Here is a 26,663-nt window from a genome sequence, read left to right on the forward strand (position 1 = left end):
AGGCTAGGTTTCCAGAATATATTTGGTCAATCAGTTTTTTTAGATTGTGGTTGTTTATAAAATTCCCTCAGAAAATGCTGTGTCCTGATCTATGTAGATGATGACTACAGATAGCTGCAGAGCAGGAACAACTGGTACATGAAATGACAGACTCGCTGGCACATAACTTCCTAAACATTCTTTCTGACTATCCAGCCATGTAGAAAGTACATACAGTTCCTGCACATGTGTCATTTCAATTGAAGATTTGGTGAACTATATTGCCTTCATTTTCCATAATTTATAATATAAAAAAAAAACAAAAACCTTTCTGCACAAACCTCCCACGTAATTTACTTAGTGACGGGTGTGAATGAATACATGTTCCCTGTACAGTGCTGCGTTATATGTTGGTGATGCTTAAATGAAATAGTAAGAAATAGCAATCAGTTCACAGTAACAGATCATCATGGTGGCTTCTTATTAGCAAAGGGTAATTTTTGAGTAAAATTAATCCAAGTATATATTACTTGTTTTCTTTCAAATGTTTGAATTGATGTCTTGTATGTGGAGGTTTACATAACTGTTTTCATGCTTTTTAGTTGAATAGTGAAGGCTTGTTCACACTTTCATACAGTCAATGCAATGAACCATATGTGGACATAAAAGACTGTTGTGAATACGCCATAAAACTCATAATTACATAATTCATAATTACATTAGCTAGGATCGGTAAGGATTTAATGGCCTAACTTTTCTACAAGTGGAGTGTAAAGATGTAAGCCTAGTGTAGCATTAAAACCTGAAATGTAATTTTATTCCATTTACACAAAGGTACCTTGATAATATTAACACTACCCTGGTTCTGTTGTTATGCAGTAAATATATGTTGTTAATAAATATACGCAGCCTTAAACCGTGTTGTCTGGGGGTATCCCAGCTGGGAAATATACAGAGATCGTTGTGCTGGAGTTTCTTGTTGTGGATAGGAAAAAAATGTCCCTGAAGTGGCTGCCTCCTGGGGCTCCAACAATGCAGCAGTGGAGATTAGGTAATGACTCTGTCCTCCATATGGAAAATATAGGCTTGCAAGAGGCTGTGTTCAAAAGTGGTCTAATATTTTAGAGAGAACCCTACAGGTAATGGATTACATTAGCTTTTGATTTTTTAATTTTTTTTTAAAGTTAGGGCATAAAACAATCTTCTGTATAATATTCTACACCAAGATGTGTTTTGCATTAGCTGTACATAACAATATGAAAGGCTTCTGAACTGCACTGGATTTTCCACTTGTTGTGGATCTAGTAGAACATGTAATCATTCATCTATTTGCTTGTTCCTCCCTTTTTATCCATGCATTTAATTTAATGATAAAAATAAGCCACTTGCTAATATTGGCATATATGCAGATATCCTATTTTTAAAGTAGTTTTCTATCATTAAAGCATATTAGTCATGGCTGTTGATGGCATTGACTTGATTACCTGCACCTTTTTTTTCCAGTTACGTCGCTTTGACACTTGAGACTTTGCACTTGCCCTTTTACTTTTATATTAAAAACTTTTTAACCGTTATTCCAATAGCCTTCTGTTTTTACTTTTTCTTATTTTTGTAGTCATATATTGTGTATTGTATGTGGTTAAATATTTGATTGGCACAAGATTGCGGACTATGCTAAACTGGTATGTTATCTAATGGCTTCTCTTATTACGCAGGAAACTACAGTGTTCTGAAGCCTATCTATTTTTATACACAGCCTTGTATCTTGTTTCGTTTTCTTGACAGAGGAATGCTGAATATTCTTCCTGTGGATTAATTGTTTTGTCTTTTTTTGAGAAATGAATTTGGATGTTTCAAACATGGCAATTATTAAACTGCCTGTGTGCTGGCTACAAGATTGCAGAGCTTCCTCTGCAAGTGTATAGCAACCCAGTATTGTTTCATAGGTACTTTGTTTTATTTTACTGCCTTTGTTATGAGGAAAACTAGGACTTGCATAGCTTTTATTATATGTGCAGTTAATAAACCTAAAATTCAACCTGTTCAGCTCTTATCCATGGCTGCTGACACAACCCTGCATCTGTTTTACTACAGCTGCAGACTTTACATAATGACACTTATTACTTGTGAAATATATAATGAGGACATTGTTCATAAACCCTGGTTTGTTTTTTTTTTATTTTTTTTGCATGCCTTCAATAAATAGGAACACCTATTGCATAGATAAGTATATGTTCACAATACTTGGCAAGTAAAAACTGACTGTAAAAAATTACTTAAATAAAATAAATTCACATGCTGCAGCTATAGAATGACCAATAAGCAGCATGATGTGCAATAACTAAGTGCACCATTGTAGGGGTGCACATTCCTGTAGATGAATTTGAGGCACACATCTACATATTTTAGGAACTTTGGAGAAAACTGATGGCTTCATTTGGAAATGCCAACATCTGCAGCAGTGTTTCTTGGGAAAAAAAATGATGTTTTCTGGTAACTGAAGCAATTACATTTTTATACATTTCTTTCTTTCTTTCTTCCTTCCTAAAGATTCCAAGGATTTGGTGGTTAAAGCACAAGTATTGGCTGGTGGCAGAGGCAAGGGTACATTTGAAGGTGGTCTCAAAGGAGGAGTGAAGATTGTCTATTCGTAAGTCATAACTTGTTTAAAGAACCACTTAAAACCAAACTTAAATTTTTCACATATAAACCATGAAGGTAAAATACATTATTCACTGTTAATTTAACTGTTTAAAAATGGGGAAACTAATGAGTCCATGAATGCTACACTATTTTTTTGGGGTACTTAACCACAAAATATGTGGGAGTTTAATCCATACAAGAGAGAACATCAATAAGGGGAAATCAGTAATAGGTAAATATCACTCAATCACTAGCTACTGATCTGTTTTTAGTTGATCACGTTACAGGGAAGATGTACCCCAATTGTAACAATGGTTTATGCTTGCTTATTTTCTATAACCGGAAGGCACCTTTTATTGATTAACTTTTATTTTTCTAGTACCTACATGTACCATCATAATTCTAGCTCCTTATCATACATGTCAAGGGAACGAGGAGAGGACTGAATTAGCAAAATTAGTCAAAGGCAGTGACATCTTAAGTTGTTGTGATAAGAGCATTATTAAAAGTTCATATGGAGAACACCTTTAATTAAAATGTATTATTACCCAATTCATTTGCTATTTGAGAAAAAAGCAGTCTTATTTTTATATGGGAAAATAGTTGAACTCACTGCCTTTGCAGCATACATTTACTTTGCCCCCTCCTCTTCTTTCTGGTAATCATTTCAAGTTGTTTTTCTTCCATATTGCCTGCTTTCTGCAACTGTTTTAAGGGATTTATGCATTCTGATCCACCATACAATGTATACTGGGAGTGGAGGCAGATGAGAATCAAATCTACCTCTCCTTTCTGTGTGATATATGCACATTATAGTTAGAAAGTCTGTGATTGGCATTAGGGGTGCTTTTCTTTTGAAGTTTGAATATCTCTTATTTATACAGTAACAGTAATAGCATATTTGCCAACTTTTCCTCATTGGCCTCAGGGAGATCCCGGGGGAGGTGGGTGTGCAGGGGCGGGGGTTGACGAATCATATCATTTTGGACCCGCCCCCTAAACGATTGTCACAATTTTGACCAATTAAAGCAGGGGACGGGGCTAAGATGACGCAATATTTGTGTCACTAAGCCCCGCCCCATCACTTATCTATTGCGAGGGCAAGAACCGGAAGGTTGCCCTACTCTCCCGGGAGCCCAGGAGGCCTTCCAGAAATGTGGGAGTCTCCCGGACATTCCAGGAGAGTAGGCAACTATGTGCTTAAAGAAAAGCAGCTAATGAACCTCTAGAGACTGAAGTGTCTTTTACATTTCTGTCTCTATTACTGAAGTCATGTTGTCTTACCTGTCAGTCTTTGATTAAATCTTGGTCTCCATGAAAATGGTCAACTCCATAGGCATCAATACATGGACATAGGACACAATTTCTGAACTGTGGAGAAGCCAACCACGTCTTGTACTGGCTCAGCATCAGGGAGAATGCCAGACTCTTCAGCGAGTGAGGGAGATCACCCCTCTTTCAGGGATTCTCCCTGACATTCAGGGAGAGTTGGCAAGTATGAGTAATAGTACGCAGGCCGCTTTACTTTAGAGAGTAACCCAGCCAATTGTATTCCCCCCCTAAGATGGTTTTTCTACGTAAGACTGCATGGTGTTTTTTGTTGTTAAAGCTGAAACTAGTTTTGAAGTAACACAAGAAAATTGCATTATTGGAATTGTGTTTAATGTCAATAGACATATATATTTTTTCTCAATGAAAATGTTAGTAAGATTTTTTTTTTTTTTTTTGGACCTTAACAAAAAATTAACTATTTCATAACATTACTTTAACATTGAAGAAAAAGGTTATAATGTACTTTCTGGGTCACTTAACTAATATAATGTAACTATTGGTTGGATCAACTGAGGTCCCACGACGCATTCCACTCGTCCTGTTTGAAACAATTTGAGTGGTTGGTGACACCCCACTTCTTGTGCACTTTCCACGCAGAGCTTAGCAGGCGAGTAAGCATTTTCTAGTTTAACTCTTTGGGGCGTATTCAATTGTCAGCGTTAACGCTGCAAAACGAGCTCTCGTAAAAAATCTTACCGTTTATACGGTAATATTGCGTGCGAAAACCGTTAATACGGTGGTTTACTCGCAGAATTTCAGCTCGCCGCTCAGGGAACGGCGAGCTGAAATTCCGTGAGTAATTACCGTATTAACGGTAAGATTTTTCGAGCGCTCGTTTGTTAGCGTTAACGCTAACAATTGAATACGCCCCTTTTTTTGTGTGGAGTTATTTCATTATTTAAATATTCGCTAATTATTTTCTTTTTAGGAGTGGATTCTTCCCCCCCCCCCCCCCCCCACAATTATTTTTTGTTACAAAATAAATCACCTTTTTATGCAGAGTTAAAGAAACTATCATAAAATAAGAATAATACGTTTATTACAGCAAAAAATATGACAAGTGGAGGAATATAGGAATAGGACTGCTACAAACGTGTGAGCTCAGCACACACTACTACTGTAGAATCCTGGTAAGACAGCTGCTGGTGTCAGGTTTTGTTATAACTGACACATCTTTGAGTGGTAGGAAATGTGACACCAGCTGATCATTATTATAGGAGCTATGCTCTGTGTGCTGTGCACTGGTAGTTTGTGGTTATTTCTTTTTGTGATATTAAATACAGACCCAATGAAATATCCCTTATAATAATACATTTTAAAATGGCATTAAAGGGGAACCATCATTATACTTGCAAAATACATTTTAAGTTTGTTACTTCTAAGGTCGTGTTTTTTTTTTGTTTTTTTTTGTAATATCTTTGTGTACCCAAGCAAATGTTATGTTTTTTTTTTTTTAAAGTTATTATATTAATCTGTTCGTTATACTTGGAATGTTTGCTAAAAATATATGGCCTCTTTGACAGGTTTCAGTTTAAACTTACCCCCAGATTTACGCAGTGTCTTCTACATAAGAGTTACGAATAGTTGAACTTGGACTTTTTCTCTCGCTATTCAAATATTTATTGCTTTTACAATGACAGAATGTGTACAGGTTACTGAAGAATTGCAGCAGTTCTAGAACACAGGCCTGCATGGCTGTGTAAAGTCGTTCAGTCTGCCACCAGTGTAAGGAAATTGGTTCTTTTCCAGCCAATACTGGGTAATGATTTTTGTTACAGAAAATGTCTTCTGTGCTGGTTCTATACACAGGTTGAAAATGTCAGTTGCACAATTCATAAAGGTAATAATGTGGTAAATAGATTCTATTGTGTCCACATTTTTGTCTATCCGAGTGCAATCATTGAAACTGAAAGGAGGTAGAAGGGCAGCGAAAGATGCAATAAATATCCGTTTTATTTCATTATTTGCTCAGGTCCTTCATTTTCCATTCTCCTGTCCTTTTAGTCCAGAAGAAGCCAAAACCATTTCCTCACAGATGATTGGGAAGAAGCTGTTTACGAAACAGACAGGAGAAAAGGGCAGAATATGTAACCATGTGTTCATCTGTGAGCGCAGATATCCCAGGAGGGAGTATTACTTCGCAATTACCATGGAAAGGTCATTTCAAGTGAGTTCCTGCATTCTCCTAAAGTTTATAAGCTGTGGGGAATGTGCCTGCAGCAGTGAGCAATCATTTCTACCACTTGCTTGTTCAAAGTCCTAAGGTATGCTAGAATAACTGGGTTATGTATGGTTTTTCATAGTTAAATAGCATTTTCTGTTATATTCACTGCTATATGCAGAATGAACTTGCCAATATATCTGCGTGATCTGAAATAGTTATTACTTGGAAATAATACATTTTATTCTATAATGATTTAAATGGATTTATAAGAGTGGAAGCACTAATACGCCATCTATCTCTGCCTTGAAGTCTGTGTGGTGGTACTTTAGTCTCTCCCTAGAGCCAGCACAGTATTTCATCCCCTCGTCTCTCTTAGGAAGGCGGCTGCAGTGATTTATCACACCGTCAGATGTTAAGCAGCCAGTATCCTCATGCCCTAGAGAACAGATATCTCACATTTATTTGCAGAAATCTGTGCGAGTTGTGAATCGCATCACAACAAGTAGTTTTAAATAATTCCCCAAAGGGCCTTTTATAATCCTCTTTTAATTCTTGCTTTGTTTAGTAAAAGAAGTGCTGGAAATGTTGTTGGACTTTGAGTCCATCACATACATTAGATCTAAGTCAAGAATTCTATAATTCTTCCTTTCGTCTTACTTCCTCCTTCCCTCTTATGTCTTCTCACTGCAGCGATTGCATCATTGGTAATTTATTATTGTTTTCTAGACATGTAGTAGATGTTACAGCAACCAATAAATTGTAATTCCTCAAATGTGTGACTATTATATTTTATACTAATATTATCCAAATGTACAATTATTTCAAATGATTACGTGATTTAGTATTGGGTGGAGGTGCTTGAAATGAATCGGTCACCTTAATAGACAATGGTTTGTTGAAAAAGTTCAGATTGTGCAGATAGTGCTGATCTGTATCTATAAATGGAGACTTTTGCAGGAATCACAAATACTGTGTGTGAGACAAATCAAGCAGGATGTTCTAAAACCTTTTTAATGCGATCACTAATGGATTAAATTTAAATTGATTTAACAATTTCAACTTTAAAATCGGGGACCACATAAACCGCTCTATAACCTTCAAAACGTGTGCACACTACACTTAATCTCAGTAATAAGTTAAAACAATACATTTAATCAAAGAAACAGATCCTATTTATAATAATGTATCAGCAGGTATTTTAAACAAGTTTTAAAATTTGTAACAAACAAATGTGACGATAAACCAGGAAGGAGTTGGGGGCTGCAAGTGAAGGCACATAGGTCCTTCTGTTGCCCATCACTGTTTAAAATTAATAGAAAAGCTTAACTGTTGTGTTATCAAACAAAGCCACAAGGAGGCAGCAACACACCACCTAATATTAAAGGACACTGTACGTTGAAGTAGGATCTGTCTTGTTGGTATCAAGCACACCTACCTTTCATGTGGAAATGTGTTTAACTGACAGCATCTTTATCCTCTGCTTGACTTAACTTGCCTTTTGTATGTTTCTGTTAATATATTTTTTTTGATAACAAAAAGAGACAGAACAGAGGTTATAACGTGGGGCACTCTAGGATACGAGGTTAATAGAGATGTATGTGATAAAAAGCAAATCTTTATTGGTATATGTTAAAATACACACATCCTAGCAAAAAGAAAGCTACGCGAAATAGTTAAAAGAAAACAAAAATAGTGAAATTAAAAGTTGCAAATCAACTGCAACAATAGCTCTATGGTCAAATTCTTAGGGCTAGTAAATCATGTAATATGATATAAATTGAAGGGTCAGTGGGCAAATATCAGGTCCTAATACAGAGGTATGTTTGTAAAAATATCTATTCTCTGTCTATCTTATCATAATAGATACCATAGATTACCAAATCAAATAATCTCCTTTAATTTAGAGCCCTAATCACTGTCCTGATACAATTCTCAAGGACAGAGATGTAGTATACTCAAGTAGTATACGTGCGGTATACGTATAGTGTGCGGCGTTCGCTCTGTGTGTCTTAAAACCTAATATGTAGATAGCGCTCTATGCATATTTAGTTCTTGCAGACCTACCAAAATTAAATTTAAACGATAGCGATGTGTGGGGTTCTGGGGACACTATAGCGACTAGCGCTTCTCCTCAATTCAGGGTCAGAGGACTGAGACATAAGATACTAGCATTTAGATAGACTACCAATGCTATGTGTTACTAATCTTAGTGGAGACAGTTTACAGGCAAATTAGACTCACATAGAAATGTTAATGTGAGCGCCTCACTAATGTTTGAACCTTTATGAGTCACAGGTGATAACGGAGATACAATTAACTGTGGGGTTTTGAGGACATTTTAGTGAACAATACCTTCATATGATTCAGGATTAAAGGATTTATGAGTTACTAATCTCTGGACAAACTATTAGCATGTGTAATAACACTGATAGCAGATACAATTTCCATTTTTTGTTAGCCCTGTATATTAGGAACCATAGCAGGCACAGCCTCTAAACCTGTCAGACTTATACATAATTAATCATATTACTAAGTGTATCCCTTTGTTGGGACAGAGTATAGTTTGATGGCTTACATTGTCCTTATTTCTTCAGATAGATAATAAACCTGTTACTAATGGAAATGTCCATACTATACAACTGACACATACCAGCTATACTATTTTAGTATACTACATCTCTGTCCTTGAGAATTGTATCAGGACAGTGATTAGGGCTCTAAATTAAAGGAGATTATTTGATTTGGTAATCTATGGTATCTATTATGATAAGATAGACAGAGAATAGATATTTTTACAAACATACCTCTGTATTAGGACCTGATATTTGCCCACTGACCCTTCAATTTATATCATATTACATGATTTACTAGCCCTAAGAATTTGACCATAGACCGATTGTTGCAGTTGATTTGCAACTTTTAACTTCACTATTTTTGTTTTCTTTTAACTATTTTGCGTAGCTTTCTTTTTGCTAGGATGTGTGTATTTTAACATATACCAATAAAGATTTGCTTTTTATCACATACATCTCTATTAACCTCGTATCCTAGAGTGCCCCACGTTATAACCTCTGTTCTGTCTCTTTTTGTTATCAATATATCTTTAGGTTATAGGGTGCACCTTTCAGCGATTCTGCTGATTTCAATGATCATATATTATCAATTATAAACTGATATATATAGGATACTTGGCTATAGACCTAGCGCGGTTGTACTCCCCCCTTTTTCCTTCATTGCAATATATTTTTTTTGTATACAGGCCTCTTCTTTCTTTTGTTATTTAGGCACACATTGTGTGGACTTAAAACATTATATGATGTGTAATGTTTACATCTTTTACACTAAATTGGTGTAAAAAAATTGCATATAATTTAAATATTTTTCTCTGTGTATGGTCTAACGTGACGACTATCTGTCTAACCTATTCCTTTTTCCACATTGATTATACACCTTGAATCCAGTGCGTAAACAAACTCCTAATATATTGTATCGGCTTGTTAGCGTACTTTCCTATCCACTGTAATATTTTTCCTCCTTTCTTTAGGGTCCTGTGCTGATTGGAAGTTCCCAAGGTGGAGTTAATATTGAAGATGTTGCTGCTGAAAACCCAGATGCTATCATCAAAGAGCCAATAGATATTGTACAAGGCATCCAAAAGGAACAAGCTGTTAGGGTAAATGTTTGTTTTCTGGGTAGCTTGAGAAGCCTGTAAACTGGATAGGAACCAATGACCTCACTGAGATATGGTATCGGGTTGACTTTAACTTTCTCATTATACCAAAACAGACTTATAGGGGGAAATTCATTTGGCTGCTGTGTGCTGTCTGACATCAACGCGATGTTCTGCTGCGCACATTGACGCCCATTACAGTAAGAAATCTCTGCTCATTTTAAGCGGAGATTCCATCTTTAACATCGGTGCAATGTGTCTCTGTGGACTGTTCGGACGACACATTGTTCTGAATTGATTCTCCCCCTGAAAACCATAGTCATAGAGAGGGATGAGAAAATACATATCATCATCACCATTTATTTATATAACGCCACTAATTCCACAGTGCTGTACAGAGAACTCATTCACATCAGTCCCTGCTCCATTGGAGCTTACAGTCTAAATTCCCTAACATACACACACACACAGACAGACAGAGAGAGAGAGACTAGGGTCCATTTTAATTGCAGCCAATTAACCTACCAGTATTTTTTTTTTTTTTTGGAGTGTGGGAGGAAACTGGAGCACCCAGAGGAAACCCACGCAAACATGGGGAGAACATACAAACTCCACACAGATAAGGCCATGGTCGGGAATTGAACTCATGACGCTGTGACAGAAGTGCTAACCACTTAGCCACCCTGCTGCCCATATGCATATGTTTTAATATTAGGAAAGATTTAGTGTGTTGACATCTGGACCCGCTTAATTTGAATACCACAGACACAAGAGGTGGAGGCAAAGGCGTAACTACTATAGTACCAGCTAGTGCAGCTGTTATGAGATCTGTAGTTTGCAGGGGGTCGGCAGTGAGTGTATTTATGTCCTATCCATTGTGTATATGTGTATTTGTTTTTGTTTTTTCACCCTTGGATGCTACATGGGGACCTTTACAAAATCTTTCCCACAAATGGCTAGTTATGTCCTCTGTAGTGGCAGCACATTATTACTTGTAAGTTCTTAAGAATTTAAATGGGATGATTGTGTAAATCCTCTAAAGAAAACTAATTTAGCTAATCATTTGTGCTTACTACTGAAGTATACTGTGTATGCTCTCCTTGATTGTCTCAATGCATTGCTTAATTTACTGAACTTCAGTTAGCCATGTAAATCATCACAATGATAGATGGGAGTAAAGATAACAAGTATATTTTCCATGGGAGTCTAGCTGATCAGACTGCGATTGTTTATCTTCTTATAATTATGTTGTTTTGTTTCCAGCTTGCAGAGAAAATGGGCTTCCCAGAGAACATTGTAGACGAGGCAGCAACGTGCATGATCAACTTATATAACCTGTTCATGAAGTACGATGCCACAATGGTGGAAATCAATCCAATGGTAGAAGACGCTTCAGGAATAGGTAAAAAATAGTTATTTTCTTGTAAAGTGAGAGTATCAACATCCCGGGGGCGCATGTCACATGTGTGCATTGCCAGGCCTGTGATGTGCGCAGGTTTTTTATGTATTTTACGTAGCATTGTTTTACTTTTTTCAATTTTTTGTTTACATTATTTTACTTTCCTATAGAGGAATATTATGTAAAATTGTGACAAATAAAAGGATGCTGTTGCTAAAAGCAATCAAGTCATTTTTGTAGTGCAGTTTAGAAAATGAAAGTGATTGGTTGCTATAAGAAATGCTGCTATTGTACCTTTGCACCAGTTTTTTGTATCTCCTCCATTGTTTTGCATCAAGTTGTAGTAGATGTTTCCCAGATGATGACTTGTTAGTATGTGTAGATTTTTTTTGTTTGTCTGTAAGAACCAAGCATTTTTGGATATTTTTTATAACTGATGACATTAATTTATTATTATAAAATTTGCCCACATTTTATTAAATTAACACACTTAAAATACCAGTGGGCTCCAGCACTTTAACTGCATATCAGTGCCTGATATGTATTTGCAATTGCATTTAGTGGGTGTCTCCCAAGATGTTATTGTTTTACATTTTACTATTGACACTTCTGGTTATATAGATAAGACCAATGGTAGAAGTGGGGGTGTATACGGTGGTATGTCATACCGCCACTTCACCTACTGCCTTCATTATAAAACTATATCAAATTCCATTCACGTACAATCCCATTACATTTTCCATGCCGCCACTTCTAACTTTCCATTTGGACCACTGGATAAGATTATGTTTTAGTTGCACATTACAATAAATGTGTTTTATTAAATTGCAGTATTTTTCAGAAAAAAAGCCGAATTAGAAAAAATACCTTTCCATGATTCTTCCCATAGCTAATAGACAGCCGCAGATATCATCATCACCATCTATTTATATAGCGCCGCTGATTCCGCAGCGCTGTACAGAGAACTCACTCACATCAGTCCCTGCCCCATTGGGGCTTAGTCTAAATTCCCTAACATACATACATACATACATACATACATACATACATACATACATACATACATACATACATACACACAGACAGAGAGAGACTAGGGTCAATTTTTGATAGCACCAAATAGCCTACCAGTATGTTTTTGGAGAGTGGGAGGAAACCGGAGCACCCAGAGGAAACCCACGCAAACACGGGGAGAACATACAAACTCCTCACAGTTAAGGCCATGGTCGGGAATTGAACTCATGACCCCAGTGCTGTAAGGCAGAAGTGCTAACCACTTCGCCACCGTGCTGCCCAAAATATAATCAACTAATTTTGCGAAGTATAAGAGTAGTAAATATGTGTACTTTCTAGAACAGTGATAAGCAACATGCGGCCCTCCGAGTCTGCACCTGCGGCCCCCAGCTCCTTCCTACTTTATTGTCAGATTTGTTTGTTCTAGCTTGTAACACTTGTTTAAAATCTCTGCTGATATGTTATTACATCATTGTAATTGCTGTAACAAGAAAGTATCCCTTTCTTGATTGTTTTTACTTGTTACTGTGATTAAGGGTTTTGTGCGGCCCTTTTTTAATATATTTTAATGTGGCCCTTGAAGTTTACCAGGCTGCCTATCACTGTTCTAGAAGTGACACACCTATAACCTAGTTCTTGGGCCCCATACCTTTTAGTTTTTACATATTAATTTTAAATCTATTTTTACTTTTACATTTTTTGTTATTTTTTTTTTTTTATTACCTCCTCCTTGTGGTTAGCCATGTACACAAATTCTTAGTTTGGGAGAAAACTTGGGTACCATTGTTTTTTCCCGATACGATAATTTGACGTCTGAAATACACTAAACTACCTCTGTTGTTCCCCATTTCAGTAAATGGCTTAGCAGTGTTCCTTCGAGTGACGATGGAAGTAAATACGCAATGATGATGTCTGTGTATATGACATCATCACCAAGCAGCAGCAGTTATTTTATTTATCTGTGCCAAGAGTCCTTCCCAGTGGTCCACTGTTTACTTTTGCTCTGTCTTTTTACATATGATGCGCCTGCTTAAATTCCTGACTGCATTGTTTTCCAAACAAAACGGGTGTGCATTATAATATAGTGGGTATAATGGTTACTTGAGTGAGAAATTAATTTGGAAGGATATTGCATATTTAGGAAGAGGAAGGGGATTCTGTATATATTAAAACATGTTCAAGATCAGCCCAACAAGTGGATATTTGTGAAAATGACCCTGTTGAGTCCAGTATAGTGCTGATTCAAGTTGTTATAAGTTACCTAACATGAATGATTGTACTGAAATTCAATTATTACAGATTGGAAGGCTGCAAAGAAAATTTGTTCTTTCACGTGGTTGATTTTAATCTAATGTACAGGTGGGGGGGAGGGGCATTTAGGGAACAGTGATCGCAACAAGATAATTTAGCTTGTTTCAATAAAACCATAAATGAAAGGATCTATAAAAACTATACAGTTTAGAGGGGTGTCGCAGAATCTGCTCAGAAGGCAATGAAACGTGTAGACTAGGAACATTTACTCTAAATCCGCAGAGGATGAATGGGATAATGAAACATAAAAAAATGCCAGGAATTAAGTTGTGCAGCATTAGCACATCAATAAATGTCACTTATCTGACTCAGACGGAGGAGCACTTACAGCTAAACAAGAATAAGATGGATACATCAATCTTTAAAAAAAGGAGACAAAATCAGAACCAGGGAATTATAGACTTGTGAGTCTGACTTCATTTGTGAGTAAATATGTGACTGGTTCCTGAGGCATCTGATTCTGAAATATAATATTTATATGATGTCACAATGGGTCCGTAGCACTGTACAATGTGGGTAAAGCAAAGAACAACTAACAGATTATACAAACTATGGGCTAGTCACAAAACAATGAATTCCGTCATGGGGCAGATCAACTGACACACAAAGCAGACAGGAAGAGTTTTATATAGACTATAAGGGGAAAGGCCAGCCAACATATCCGTGTGAGGCGAGCCGGTGCCCAGAAACATGTGAGCAGCTAACTGGTCCAGGGGTGCTATAGGAGACGTGGGGAAAACTCAGGAGGTGGTTACCAGGGAGCACCAGTAGCTATGAAAGTGAAGGCAGGAAGATACCAAGAAGAGGGCCCTGCTTACGAGGGCTTACAATTTAGATTAGAGGGGTAGACACAAGGAGGGTAATATGGAGTGGGTCAGCATGAGTTGGAGGATGAGTTTGGAGGTGAACTGGTAGGCCTTAATGAAATGTTGAGTTTTCAGGGCATGTTTGGAGACTAGCAGAGAGTTTAATTTAGTGTGGGAGTGAGCTCCAGAGGTGAGGAGCTCCAGAGGTGAGGAGCACCACATGCGAAGTCTTGGAGGTAAGGCAGCGGTCGCTGCCAGAGGAGCGAGTGCAGAATGGAAATGAGGTTGGAGATGTAGGCGGGGAGAGGAGTGGGTTGGTAAAACTACAAGAATGATGAAAAATCTGTATGTTTAGTGGGGGAAAAAAAGAAATTGCAGCCTAAATCAGTCTGTGTTTGTAGGGCTCCAGAATCCAAGACCTGCAAAGGAAAAAAAACTAAAAAGTAAAAAAAAAAACAACAAGAAAATAACTTGATCACACAATGTCGGCCTGGTTTCAAAAAGGACCAGTTATGCCTAACAAATATGATTTAGCTTTTACGAAAAGGTGAATTTCAAACTGGATCTTGGAAGTGTAATTGATATGATACATTTTGATTTTGCAAAAATGTATACTGTTACACATAACAATTTAGTACATTAATTGAGAGTACTAGGTGGAGAAAGAAGTATGTATATGGGTGGAGAACTGGTTGAAGGCTATAAAACAAAGGGTAGTTATAAATGGAACATATCCATACTGGGCTATTAACGGTGTACCACAGGGGTAGAATGTAAGATCTTCGGCTTTGCTGATGACACTAAGCCGTGTAGGGTTTTAAAAATAGCTAACTTGCTACAGAAAGATTTATACAACATGGTAACATGTGCCATGATATAGAAGATTGCATTTAATATAGATAAATATAGGGTTATGCACCTAGGCCAGGGTAATAACTAATTTACTTACACATTCAATTTGATATAAATGGGGAAAACTGAGGTTGAAAAGTACTTTGGAATACTAGTTGGCAAAAACTAGATATGGTGATGATGATGATGATAGCTGCACACAGTGTCAGGCAGTAGCTGTAAAGACTAACAAAATCATGGAATGCATTACAAGGGGGATAAATGCAAGTGATAGACATAGTATTACATTAGTTAGACCACATCTTGAAAATGAGTTACAGTTTTGGGCCTCTTACTGTAAAGTAATTGTCAGGGTTCAGAAACATGTAACCTCATTAATAAAGGGAACAAATGGTTTAAATTACAGAGTGGTTAGAAAAAAATAGGTTTCTTAACAAAAAAAGAGCTTTCAGGGTGATCAAATAAATATAAATATATTTGGGAGAAGTACCAAAATTTGCCTAATGAGCTTTTCAGGACCATACAGAGGACAACGGGTTATCCACTTGTGGATAGAAGAAAGATGGTTTCACTATCAGCATAGGAAGAGGTGGTTTACTGTAAGATTGCTTGAACTCTGGAATTCCTGACCATATGAGATAGTGATAGCATATTTGTAAACAGATGATGCAATGTATTGAATGCCCTTCCTACAATTTTAATTTGTAGCTTAAATTAATAGATGACGTTATAGAGATGATTGATCCAAGTAATTTGTTCGATTGCCATTTTTGGGGTCCCCTCCACACCACACTCCTTTCCTGTGAGGCTAACTTGGTAACTATCACACTAGAGGTTTTGATTTGTCTGCCTCTAGATTAATGCAATTACATTTTGAGAGAATGACTGTGTAATATGTTCAGTCAATATTACGTTATGTACGCGCTAATTTAGATGTATTTAATATTGCCGCTAAATAGGATGTATAAATGTTCCAAAGCACATATCAATAGACAGTGTTAACAATAGTGAAAGTTGTATTTTTTTTTTTAAATTAAATTGATATCTTTATTCATCCAGTTCTTATTTTTAATAACTTTAGGGAATTGTCTTATCTTCTACACAGCAGGGAATTGTATTATCATCTATATCATATTTTGGTGGAGATGGAAATTACACAGTCCAAGTCTGCTGCTGAGCAGATGTCATGCTTTTAAATGAAAGGTCTTTTAAATGTCTTCTAGGAAAATTATACACACAGCAGATTATGGAGGATTCTCATGATATTGAATAGCATAACGAGCAAATGTCACATAGTAAGTGCTGTAGTTCCACTTGCAAATCACACCTGTAAGTTACATTTTGATGATGATTTTAATGAGCATACAGCAAAAGTACACATTTGCTGCAATTTAACCTAAATGAAGAATTTTTTCCTATTCCAGCAATGCACCCTTAGGACAGTTAGTTGAATTTTGTGTACTGGTAAGTAGTGTTGTATGTGAAAAGAAATATGTGATACCTCACTCTGTAGAGGGAGATATGATATGAAGGCCAGCACACTAATCTAAAAGGTTGTGTTCAGCAATAAAAGGCAGGGTGTGCGCGCCAATACAAATCCAGCTATCTCACCTCTTTCCTTTGTCTGAATATAAGGATATTGAAGAGGGCCAGTGTGACACATAAGCATTTTTCATTACAAATCTAATAAAATCTATTTTAGAAGCCTTAACTGTACCATCCAGTGTTATCTATATGATGTTTGTGTTTATTTTTGCTCCATGTAGGCATGTCCGTGTTCCAGATTGATGATTTTCATGTTTTAAACATCTACTCTTTTCTTCTCCCCATTTTTTAAATTTTATAATTCCTTTTTTTGCATGATCAAACATAAAGATACATACATTGGTGAAACAGAACAATGGGACCAAAACTGAGTGTGCAGACAAAAATGTAACAAAAACAGAGATGGTTAAAGATGACTGGGACGATAAGAATACAGCAGAGCAATGCATATGACCAGTTTTAAGGAATAAGAAAGAAAAAAAAAAAGACTGAGAAAAGAACTGTGAAAGAGTAGTTGGAAATGAAGGTTTGGGAACATAAGGGGTACAGGACTGGTAGGGAGGAAGAGAGATCCTAATCCTGATACATTATGGAAGTTGGTGGCATTGGTGGTTTTGTTGGAGCCTGTAGAGGGCAAGCATCTTGGTGCAAGAAGGGAGGATTTGCGTGTAGGGGTTTTTTTCTACGTGCATGGGTCAGGGAGGGCTCCTCCCCATTTTTATGTAAGGTAAATGTGTCACAACTTGAAAAAAACAATCACTTGTAAAACGGACCCTGTTGTTACCATGTTTGAAGGTTTTTTTTTTTTTATAATTTTTTATTTTCAGTGGTCAATCAAGAAAATACAGACAGCAAAACGATAACACTGTGTAGCATGCACAGTAAAATCACAACAGTTATTGTGGTGTATCGCATATTAGGAAACCTTTAGACAAAAATGACCGGTTTTTACATTTTTAAAGAGTAATATAAAATGGGTGTAGGAACAAAATGGATTGTGGGGGAGGGGTGAGGGGGGTAGGACCACAAAGATAAGAACTATAAGTATTTAGAGGATAACTAGGGTGTGTTGAGCCTATAGCAGAGGGGGAGATATGTGTCGGGAAGAGTTAGGGTCATCGCACATGGGTCAGGTCGGAGGACGTGGAGCGTTGAGGGGGGAAGGTGTGTTCCACGGCTAGCCATGGAGCCCAGACTTGACTGAAGACGTGGCCTCTATCGTGGAGGTAGTACGTAATCTCCTCCATGGCGGCCACGTGCCAAATCTGCTTCTTGAGAGCCAAAAGGGATGGAGGTGAGGTCTTTTTCCAATTAAGGGCTATGAGTGATTTGGCTGCTGTCAGGATGTGGGCAGTTAATTTCTTGGAGAATTTGTCCAGGTCTTGGGGAGTGTAACATAAAAGAAATATCCAGGGATCTTTCGGGATAGGAGCTTCAAAAAGGGTATTTAGGAAACTATGGACTGAGTCCCAGAAGGTGGTGATAATCGGGCAAGACCACCAAATATGAAACATCGTACCCCTTTGGCCACAGTCCCGCCAACAGCAGGGCGAGGAAGAGGGAAACATTCTATGGAGTCTTGTGGGAGTGTAATACCAACGGTAATAAATTTTGTAAGAGGTTTCCTTGAGTTTAGTTGATATGGAGCATTTAGCTATCCCCAGTCTCATGTCCTCCCAAGCCTCTTCATCCGGGGGAGGACCAAGGTCCTTTTCCCACTCGTCTTCATGAGGGTTTGGAGAGGGAAGGGCAGAAGTGAGAAGAATGCTATATATTTGAGAAATCATGCCCTTGTCCAAGGGATGTTTTCTACAAAGAGATTCAAATGGAGTAAGGTCCCTAAGAACATAGGTTGGTGGCAGGGATCGCAAGAAATGATTAATTTGGAAGAATTCAAAGGGGCTGAGGATTTGGGACGGGGATTGGGGTTGGAGATCCGCTAGCGAAAGCCAGCGGCCCTGTTTGGAAAAATCTACTGGAAATTTAAGCCCTGCACGAGACCAGTTACGGTGGGTTGTAGAGGCAGATCCAGGAGGGAACACCGGGTTATGCCAGATGGGGGTTAAAGGAGATATTGCAGTTGAAAGTTTTAGTTTGAAGGAGTTGGAGTCCCAGAGCATAGCATCAAATTTGATAGAAGGCAGTGCTCTAACAGCAGGGGGGCGACGGGCGGGAGATACGCCCCAGAGAGAGGAGAGATCGGGCAGGGTTAGATGGGCCGATTCTATATCAAGCCATGCAGTGGAGCCAGAGGGAGCGTAGGAGGCAACGATTTGCGAAAGGTGGGATGCCAAGTAGTATAATTTGATGTCGGGAAGGCCTCTTCCTCCTCCAGGGATTGGTCGTTTTAAGATATTGGATGAGACTCTAGGAGGTCTATGGTTCCAAATAAAGCGGGTGAGGGCCTTCTGGATGTTGGCAAGGAAAGAGGCAGGGACAGCTACCGGAAGGGTTTGGAAGAGGTACAGCCATTTGGGGAGTATGTTCATTTTGACAGCTATGATCCTGCCCAGCCACGAAATAATAAGGCGGTTCCAGGAGGTCAGGTCTGATTGCGTCTTGGAGAAAAGGGGTAGGAAATTCTCACGAAAGAGGAGGTCATAGCGAGAAGTGAGGAAAACCCCCAGGTATTTGATCTTCCTGTTCTGCCATTTGAAATTAAAGTTAGCCCGGAGGAGCTCGGTATCCCGAGGAGAAACGTGAAGCAGCATGGCCTCTGACTTGGTGTAGTTTATCTTATAGCCCGAAACATCGCTGTAGTTCTGAAGGATGGCATATAGGTTGGGCAAGGAGATCCCCGGTTGGGTAAGTGATAGGAGGATATCGTCTGCAAAGAGTGAGATCTTGGAGTTCGTATTACCCACCTTGACCCCCTGTATGCTAGGATTAGACCTAACTTGGGAAGCCAGAGGTTCAATTATCAGAGCAAATATCAGAGGGGAAAGGGGGCAACCCTGTCGTGTTCCATTTCGAATGGAGAATGATTCTGAGGGAGTGCCATTAACCAGGACTTTAGCAGTAGGGGTGGTGTATAATGCTAGGACGCCAGTGAGGAAGTCGCCAGCGAAGCCGAACGACTCAAGAGCCGCTTTCATAAAGTCCCAAGAGATCCTGTCAAATGCTTTTTCAGCATCCAGAGAGAGCATAATAGTTGGGGATCTCCTGGAATTTGTAATATGGATGATGTCAATGGCACGTCTGGTATTGTCCCTCGCCTGGCGTCCCGGGATAAACCCTACTTGGTCATACTGGATCAGAGAAGGGAGGAAGGCATTCAGACGGTTTGCTAGGATTTTGGCATAAATTTTCAAATCGAGATTGAGGAGAGAGATTGGCCTGTAGCTAGCACATGTTTGAAGGTTTTTAATCAAAGGTTAGAGATAAAATGAAAGTATCTTTTCATGTGTTTTAGTATGTTTTGCCCTGTTCGTGAATATATATGTATCAACCTGCTGGCAATAATAGAAACATGGCTCACAGAATCCGACGGTGCCTCGTCTGCAGCCCTTTCACATGGTGGTTTCCATTTCACCCATAGCCACAGACCTAAAGGCAGACAAGGAGGTGGGGTTGTACGACTTCTCTCTCCACAGTGCACATTCACAGTTCTACCAAATGTCTCATCACTCATGTTTTCATCTTTTGAAGTACATGTGTCACGAACACGCTCCCAGCTGCCGTGACTTTGGGGTGTTTGCTGTATGAGGTCACACACGATTTCAGCCCGCAGTCTCTCTCACCTATCACACAGGTTCTAGACCCACGGAATCGCCCCCAAACACAACGCTCACACCCCCCCAGACACTTCAAGGTTCAGCCACCACCTATTGGGTACGGGCAATAGGACCCCAATATACTGTCCCACGCTGGCACACAGACTTCTAGTTATACACAAACTAACAAGACCCACACCAGCACACGCAGGGTTAACTCTTCACACCTCCAGACTGTTACACAAATGTAAATACAGGCACACACAGCTTGTTAATCAAATGTATCAACAAATCACACACAGGGTAACCTGTAACCCGAGCAATCTTCTAAACAGGCTATGGATTCTTTAGAGTATCAAGGACGCAACTTATTAAATTTTAGATTGAATATACGAAAATAGAGGGCATTCAGATATAAAGAAAAATAATGAATAAACAAATAATAAATTTAACATAACAAGCAAAAGCAGTTTAAAATAAAAAGGATTACCTTCAGATTTGCACTTACATGAATTGCATTCTGGCCAAGGGGAATTTGGCTAGGAAGATGGACAGCTTATCAATGTAACTTGATTTCCCCAGAAGTCTGATACTTTGTCCCTCCAGACACAGGTTTTTAAGCAAACTCAAGTGGGACGGCATTCACAGGGGCAGTGTTTAATGCTAATCGGGGGTTGTGTCCTGGGACACTTTTTGAAACCAAATTTACATGTTGCCTGATTTACTAACCAATTCTACTATGTGATATATTTTTCCTGGACAGCGTTACATCGATCCAATTTTATCATTAATAAATCCCCTATGACTTTGTCCATCTTTTCATATCAAACATGCCTAAGTACAGTGCATTCGCAGAGCTTAAACTCCTTTTCTTCATTTCTCTGTGGGGCAGAATTCTTAATTTAACATATGAGCTGCCCTTCATCATGCTATTGAGGAATGTGTGGTTGATTTAAGTGGCATATTTTAAAACTGAATTCTTTTTATCTATACAGTATTACATACAGGCTATGTTAGCACATGGCCTCATTGAGCCAGACCACATGCTGAGCGGTACCTAAAAGTCTATTCAAGTGTCACAAATAGTCTAGATCTCGCCCCGGGAGTCCTTTGAACTGCCCCCAGGTGACAATTCTATCTGTTCACACTGGGGTGTGCAAAGCCATCAAACACAATTACATCAGACTCTGCGTCTTTAACTGTTACACTAACTTATCAATGGATTCATTTGATACAACCTATTTACACTGCAGTTATGAATTATCCATTATAAATAACTGCAAGCTCTCTATGTTCACGACAATGCTGTTCAGATTTTTAATCCATTCTATTCCCGTGTTGCTGTGATCTTTTCTCATTACCTTATTAGCTGCACGCTTACTCCAAGTACTTTAACCTCTCTGCTGTCAAACACTACCATGCGTCCTTATACCCGCAAAAATTTTAACTATTAATCTTCAACAGTTTTCCATCTCTCTCAAACACCTTCTCCAATTTCTACATTCTCCTGCCCTGATATGACAGTACCTTATTTTCACCAAACCCTAATAGCAACGCTTAAATCAAATGGCTCCAGTGAGTGACTCCTCAATGTGTGCCGTGGCACACTAGAGTGGCGCAAAATCTTCAGAAACATTCTCATAAAACAGGAACATCATAGATGTAAGTTTTGTACCTCTAATGATTTTGTCACATATATACCACTCCTATCGAAATGCTCTCTACACTTCTAAACAATCATACTTTCAATCTCTCATGTCAGCTCAAGCTTCTAGCCCCAAACACCTCTTTAACACATTTAAATCTCTTCTCAATCCCCACCCCAAAACCTCTGACTACTATCCGTGCCCAGGATCTTGCTTCCTACTTCAAGAACATGATTGATAACATCAGACTAGAAATGGTATCCTTTTCCTTGACTAGAAATCAGCTCAATTCCTTCCCAGGACCTCTGGCAACCTCTTTTCATTTGATCCCACAAATGAAGATGAAGTATCTATTCTCTTCTTACCTTCCTACTCTGCCTTCTGTCCTCTTGATCCTGTTCCCTCACAAATCAGTACATTCCTGTCTCCTGAGCTCATTCGACCTCTAACTAAAATCTATAATCTCTATCTGTCTCTACTGGTAACTTTCCTTCATTATTCAAGCATACAGTGATTGCTCCTGTTCTGAAAAAATAAAATTCTGACCCAAACTACCTCTCAATTTACTGTCCATGCTCCCATGTCCCTTCAGGTTTCTAGATAAAATTGCATACACTCGCCTCGCACCCTTTCTTTCTGCAAACAACCTATTGGATCCTCTTTAGTAAGGCTTTTGTTCACAACATCCCACAGAGACTGCATTGAGTAAGGTTGTCAATGATTTGATCACTGCTAAAATTAAAGGTTACTCTCTTCTAATTCTCCTGCATCTCTATGCCTCATTTAACGCTGTTATCCACTCTCCTCTTACAAACGCTACAATCCCTAGCTCTTTATGACCATGTCCTATCCTGGTTCTCTTCCTACCAATCTAATCGCTCTTTCAGTGTTGGTTTCTCTGGATACACCACTGATCCACTTCCCTTATCATTTGGCATACTACAAAGCTCTCCGTACTAGAATCTCTGCTGTTCTCGATCTATACCACTTGTTTTGGAAAACTAATAAACTCCTTTGGATGTCAGTATCCTCTCTATGTGCAAGATACAGATTTTTCTAATCTCTCCAGATCTCTCGCCATCTCTGTTCTGCAGTATTAATAACGGTCTTTCTGCCATTTCATATTGGATTTCCTTTCACCAACTCAAACGCAATCTTTTAAAAACTGAGTTAATAGTATTTCCACCCACAAACAGAAGTTACCTACCTGACATTTCTATCTATGTTGACAACATGACCATAAATCCCACCCCGCAAGCTCGATGCCTTGGTGTGATTCTTGACTCAGAACTATTCTTTGTTCCCCAAATTGACTCTATTTAAATCATGCAGCATACATCTAAAAGATATTTCCAGGATACACACACATATCCCGCAAAACACTGCAAAAAATGTTAATTCATGCACTCCTCCTCTCCTGCATTTTCCTCCTTACTGGTCTGCCAAGAATCGGTCTCATCTCCACAATCTGTTTTGCGCGCAGCGCCTAGATTGATTTTCCTTGCAAATTGTTCTTCCTCAGCTGAACCACTCCGTTAGTCTGTACATTGTTTACCTGTTTTTTACCGAATCCAATGTAAAATACTTCTACTATCATACAGGCCATCCAGCACTCCCCTTCTCTATCATTCCATCTGTAAGGTACCAGGCCACTGGCGTTGGTTTTCTGAGTAGTTCTTACCTAAGATTGTTTGGGCTCCGGGGCTGTGTTGAAGGCTCATTTTTTTTGTGTGTTTGTGTGCGTGTGTGCTGCTTCTGTATTTTATTTTGTGTTTATCCTGTCTGTGTTTGTCATGTTAGATAGGGTGAGATTCTCAATGGATAAGACTGGTGTGACATCTATGACAAAATTTACCTGTGCCGGATGCAATGCTAATTTTAATTTTGGACAGACTGCCAGTTTGTGCAGTGAATTGGATGCTGTGTGTGTGTGTGTGTCTGTGGTCTCTGGTCCTTGGCTTGTGGTCACTAGCAAACTCAGTGACTGAGATTGCCCGATTTGATCCGTTCCCAGTCGGGAGGAGGGGTAATTCCGTACAGGTTTCCCAGGTTTTTGGAGTTTGTTCAGGCTGATCCTGAACCTTAGGTCTTGGAACACCCAGCTGTGGTTGCCCAGATTCAAGATGGAGTCCTTGATGTTGGTAATTCACAGCATGGAACAAGGCGAGTTCATTGTGTGTCTGGACATCAGGGATTCATATTTACATCTCGGAGGACCATCAGTCCCTTCTCTGATCTACTATTTAATTGGACCATTACCAGTTCTGGGCTCTTCCTTTTGGTCTTGCCACGGCTCCACAGGTCTTCACCAAGGGCATGGCAGTCATAACTGCACTTTTGCAGCCCAAGGGGGTTGAGGATCATACCTTACCCGGACAGTCATCTTATCAAGGCGACGTCTCCCTCGGTACTTCTGTCCCGTGTCCAGGTGACGATGCAGACATGTCACATGGATTCTCAATTTTAAGAAGTCCAAATTGATTCCTACTCATTGAATGATTTTTTTTTGGCTCTTCTCTTCGACACTTGCAAACAGTGGGTGTTCTTGCCAGCAGACAAGATTTGGATCTTACAGATGATGGTAAGGTCTCTATTGGCTGTCAGACAGACCTTTGTACACTTCTGCATGAAGGTTCTGGGCAAGATGGTATCATCTTTTGAGTCTGTTCAGTTTCTTGTGATTGAGCTGGAATCAAAGTGGAACAGAGCTCACTTTTAACCTTTCCAGTTAGGTGTTTTGTCTTTCTCCTCGGGTGCATCATTCGCTCCTTTGGTGGCTGCAGGAGGACAATTTTTGCAGGAGTCGCCCAGTCTCGATTTCGGATTGGACTTTGGTGTCGATGGATGCCAATTTTCAGAGTTGAGGTGCGGTGACTGTCTTCATGCCTGTTTTTAGTTCCCTTTGACTTGCTGAAATCCATGCTTCCGATCAATGTTTTGAAACTGTGAGTAGTGTTCCAAGTTCTGATCATTGCCGGACGTTTGCTGCAGGGTGGTGAAAATATAGATGGTCAGTGTCATGGCGGTGGCATACCTCAACCACCAGGAAGGCAGAAAATCACATTCGGGCCATCATGGCGGTGTTCATCGAAAATTGGCAGACGGACTTTCTGAGCAGACAATCTTCACCCCGGCGAATGGTCTATCCATCCAAAGGTGTTTTGCGAGTTGATGGATAGGTGGGGTCACCTGGACATCAACATGATGGAGTCTCGGTTGAACCACAAGGTTGAGCTCTTCTGTTGCAGGGCAAGAGATTCTTGAGCAGTCCTGGTATATACCATGTCCATTCCCTGCTGGTTCTGCCTGGTTTATCTGTTCCAAGGCTCTTGAAAAAGTGAAGAGAAGGCATTCTGCGGGCCTGGTACACTGATGGTCTTTCCATGGTGGTGGGAGAGTCGGGGCATCTGCCACGACAGCTTGGTCAAGGATTGTTTTTTTTTTCACCTGAATTTAGAACATCTTGCTTTAAAGGCTTAGCTGGTGAAGCCATGATCCTTCGAATTAAGGGCTTGTCTGGTGAAAGGAATGGATGCCCTACCTCCTCTTTTCAATTATCTAGGTTGATTCCGTTCATACAGGATGGACTGGACACTAGTTTGCGCTTTTAGTTCCCTTATGGTTCAGTTGTTGGCTCTTTCTATCCATCTTTCAAAAAAGATTTGTTTGGATACCTGATGTGCAAATGGGTGCTTCATGTGCAGCATCTGTATATTCATTCAGTGGCATCTTGGGATTTAAGCTTGGTGTTTGAATGCTTTTGAGCATTCCCCTTTTAAACTGTTGGATACGGTGGACTTGAAATTCCTTACGTGGGAAAACTGTCTACTTTTCGACCATTTTTTTTTAAACATTTTTATTAGAAATTTTCAATTACAATAACATTGGATAAACATCATCCATTAAAGAAATTACACATGACCGAGATGTGTTACATACAGCTGATCAATAACTGGCTTACAGTCACATAACATAAAGCGTTTACACAATTTATTTGTTAAGTTTTGATGTTATGAAATTAGTGAGTATCACCATAGCAAATTGTAAACTGTACATATTAAACAAATCTTTGAAAGTGAAATTGAAAACATTAAAAGAAAGAGTCATGATAGAAAGATGCATATGTATGCTTACATTTGGGACAAAGACCCGATTCCTCCGGGACATATCACCTCCTTTGATATTGGAATACACAGGCACGATTAAGAAATCTTATGAGTCTCTTGTAATCTAGTGGAATGGAGCCATTTCAAAATTTTGTCATTATACTTAAACAAATCCACTGCAGAGTTTAGTTCTCCAGGTGGAGAAATAAATATTATCTAGACCCGGTGGAAATGCAGGATTACCCCATTTTTGGGGGGTATTCAATTGTTAGCGAGATCCCCGAAAAACGAGCGCTCGAAAAATATTACTGTTACTACGGTAATACGCGCGTTAATACGGTAATTTACTCGCTGGATTTCAGCTCGCAGCTCAGGGAGCTGCGAGATGAAATTCAGCGCGTAATTACCGTATTAACGGTAATATGTTTCGAGCGCTCGTTTTTCGGCGGTCACGCCGAACAATTGAATACGCCCCTTAGTGAC

The 26,663-nt window shown here is 39.0% G+C and overlaps 1 protein-coding gene across 1 annotated transcript in view; it reads left to right on the top strand.

Annotated features, from left to right (window-relative positions):
- Window positions 1–26,663, top strand: part of SUCLA2 (succinate-CoA ligase ADP-forming subunit beta) — a 68,080-nt gene that overhangs the window by 10,858 nt on the left and 30,559 nt on the right. The window contains exons 3-6 of the mRNA XM_075199702.1: window positions 2,530–2,629; window positions 5,959–6,121; window positions 9,663–9,791; window positions 11,052–11,190. Of these exons, the coding sequence (XP_075055803.1) occupies window positions 2,530–2,629; window positions 5,959–6,121; window positions 9,663–9,791; window positions 11,052–11,190 (531 nt within the window). The remainder of the gene's footprint in view (window positions 1–2,529; window positions 2,630–5,958; window positions 6,122–9,662; window positions 9,792–11,051; window positions 11,191–26,663) is intronic.

Source organism: Mixophyes fleayi, chromosome 2, assembly GCF_038048845.1.
Source record: "Mixophyes fleayi isolate aMixFle1 chromosome 2, aMixFle1.hap1, whole genome shotgun sequence".
Classification (NCBI taxonomy): domain Eukaryota; kingdom Metazoa; phylum Chordata; class Amphibia; order Anura; family Limnodynastidae; genus Mixophyes; species Mixophyes fleayi.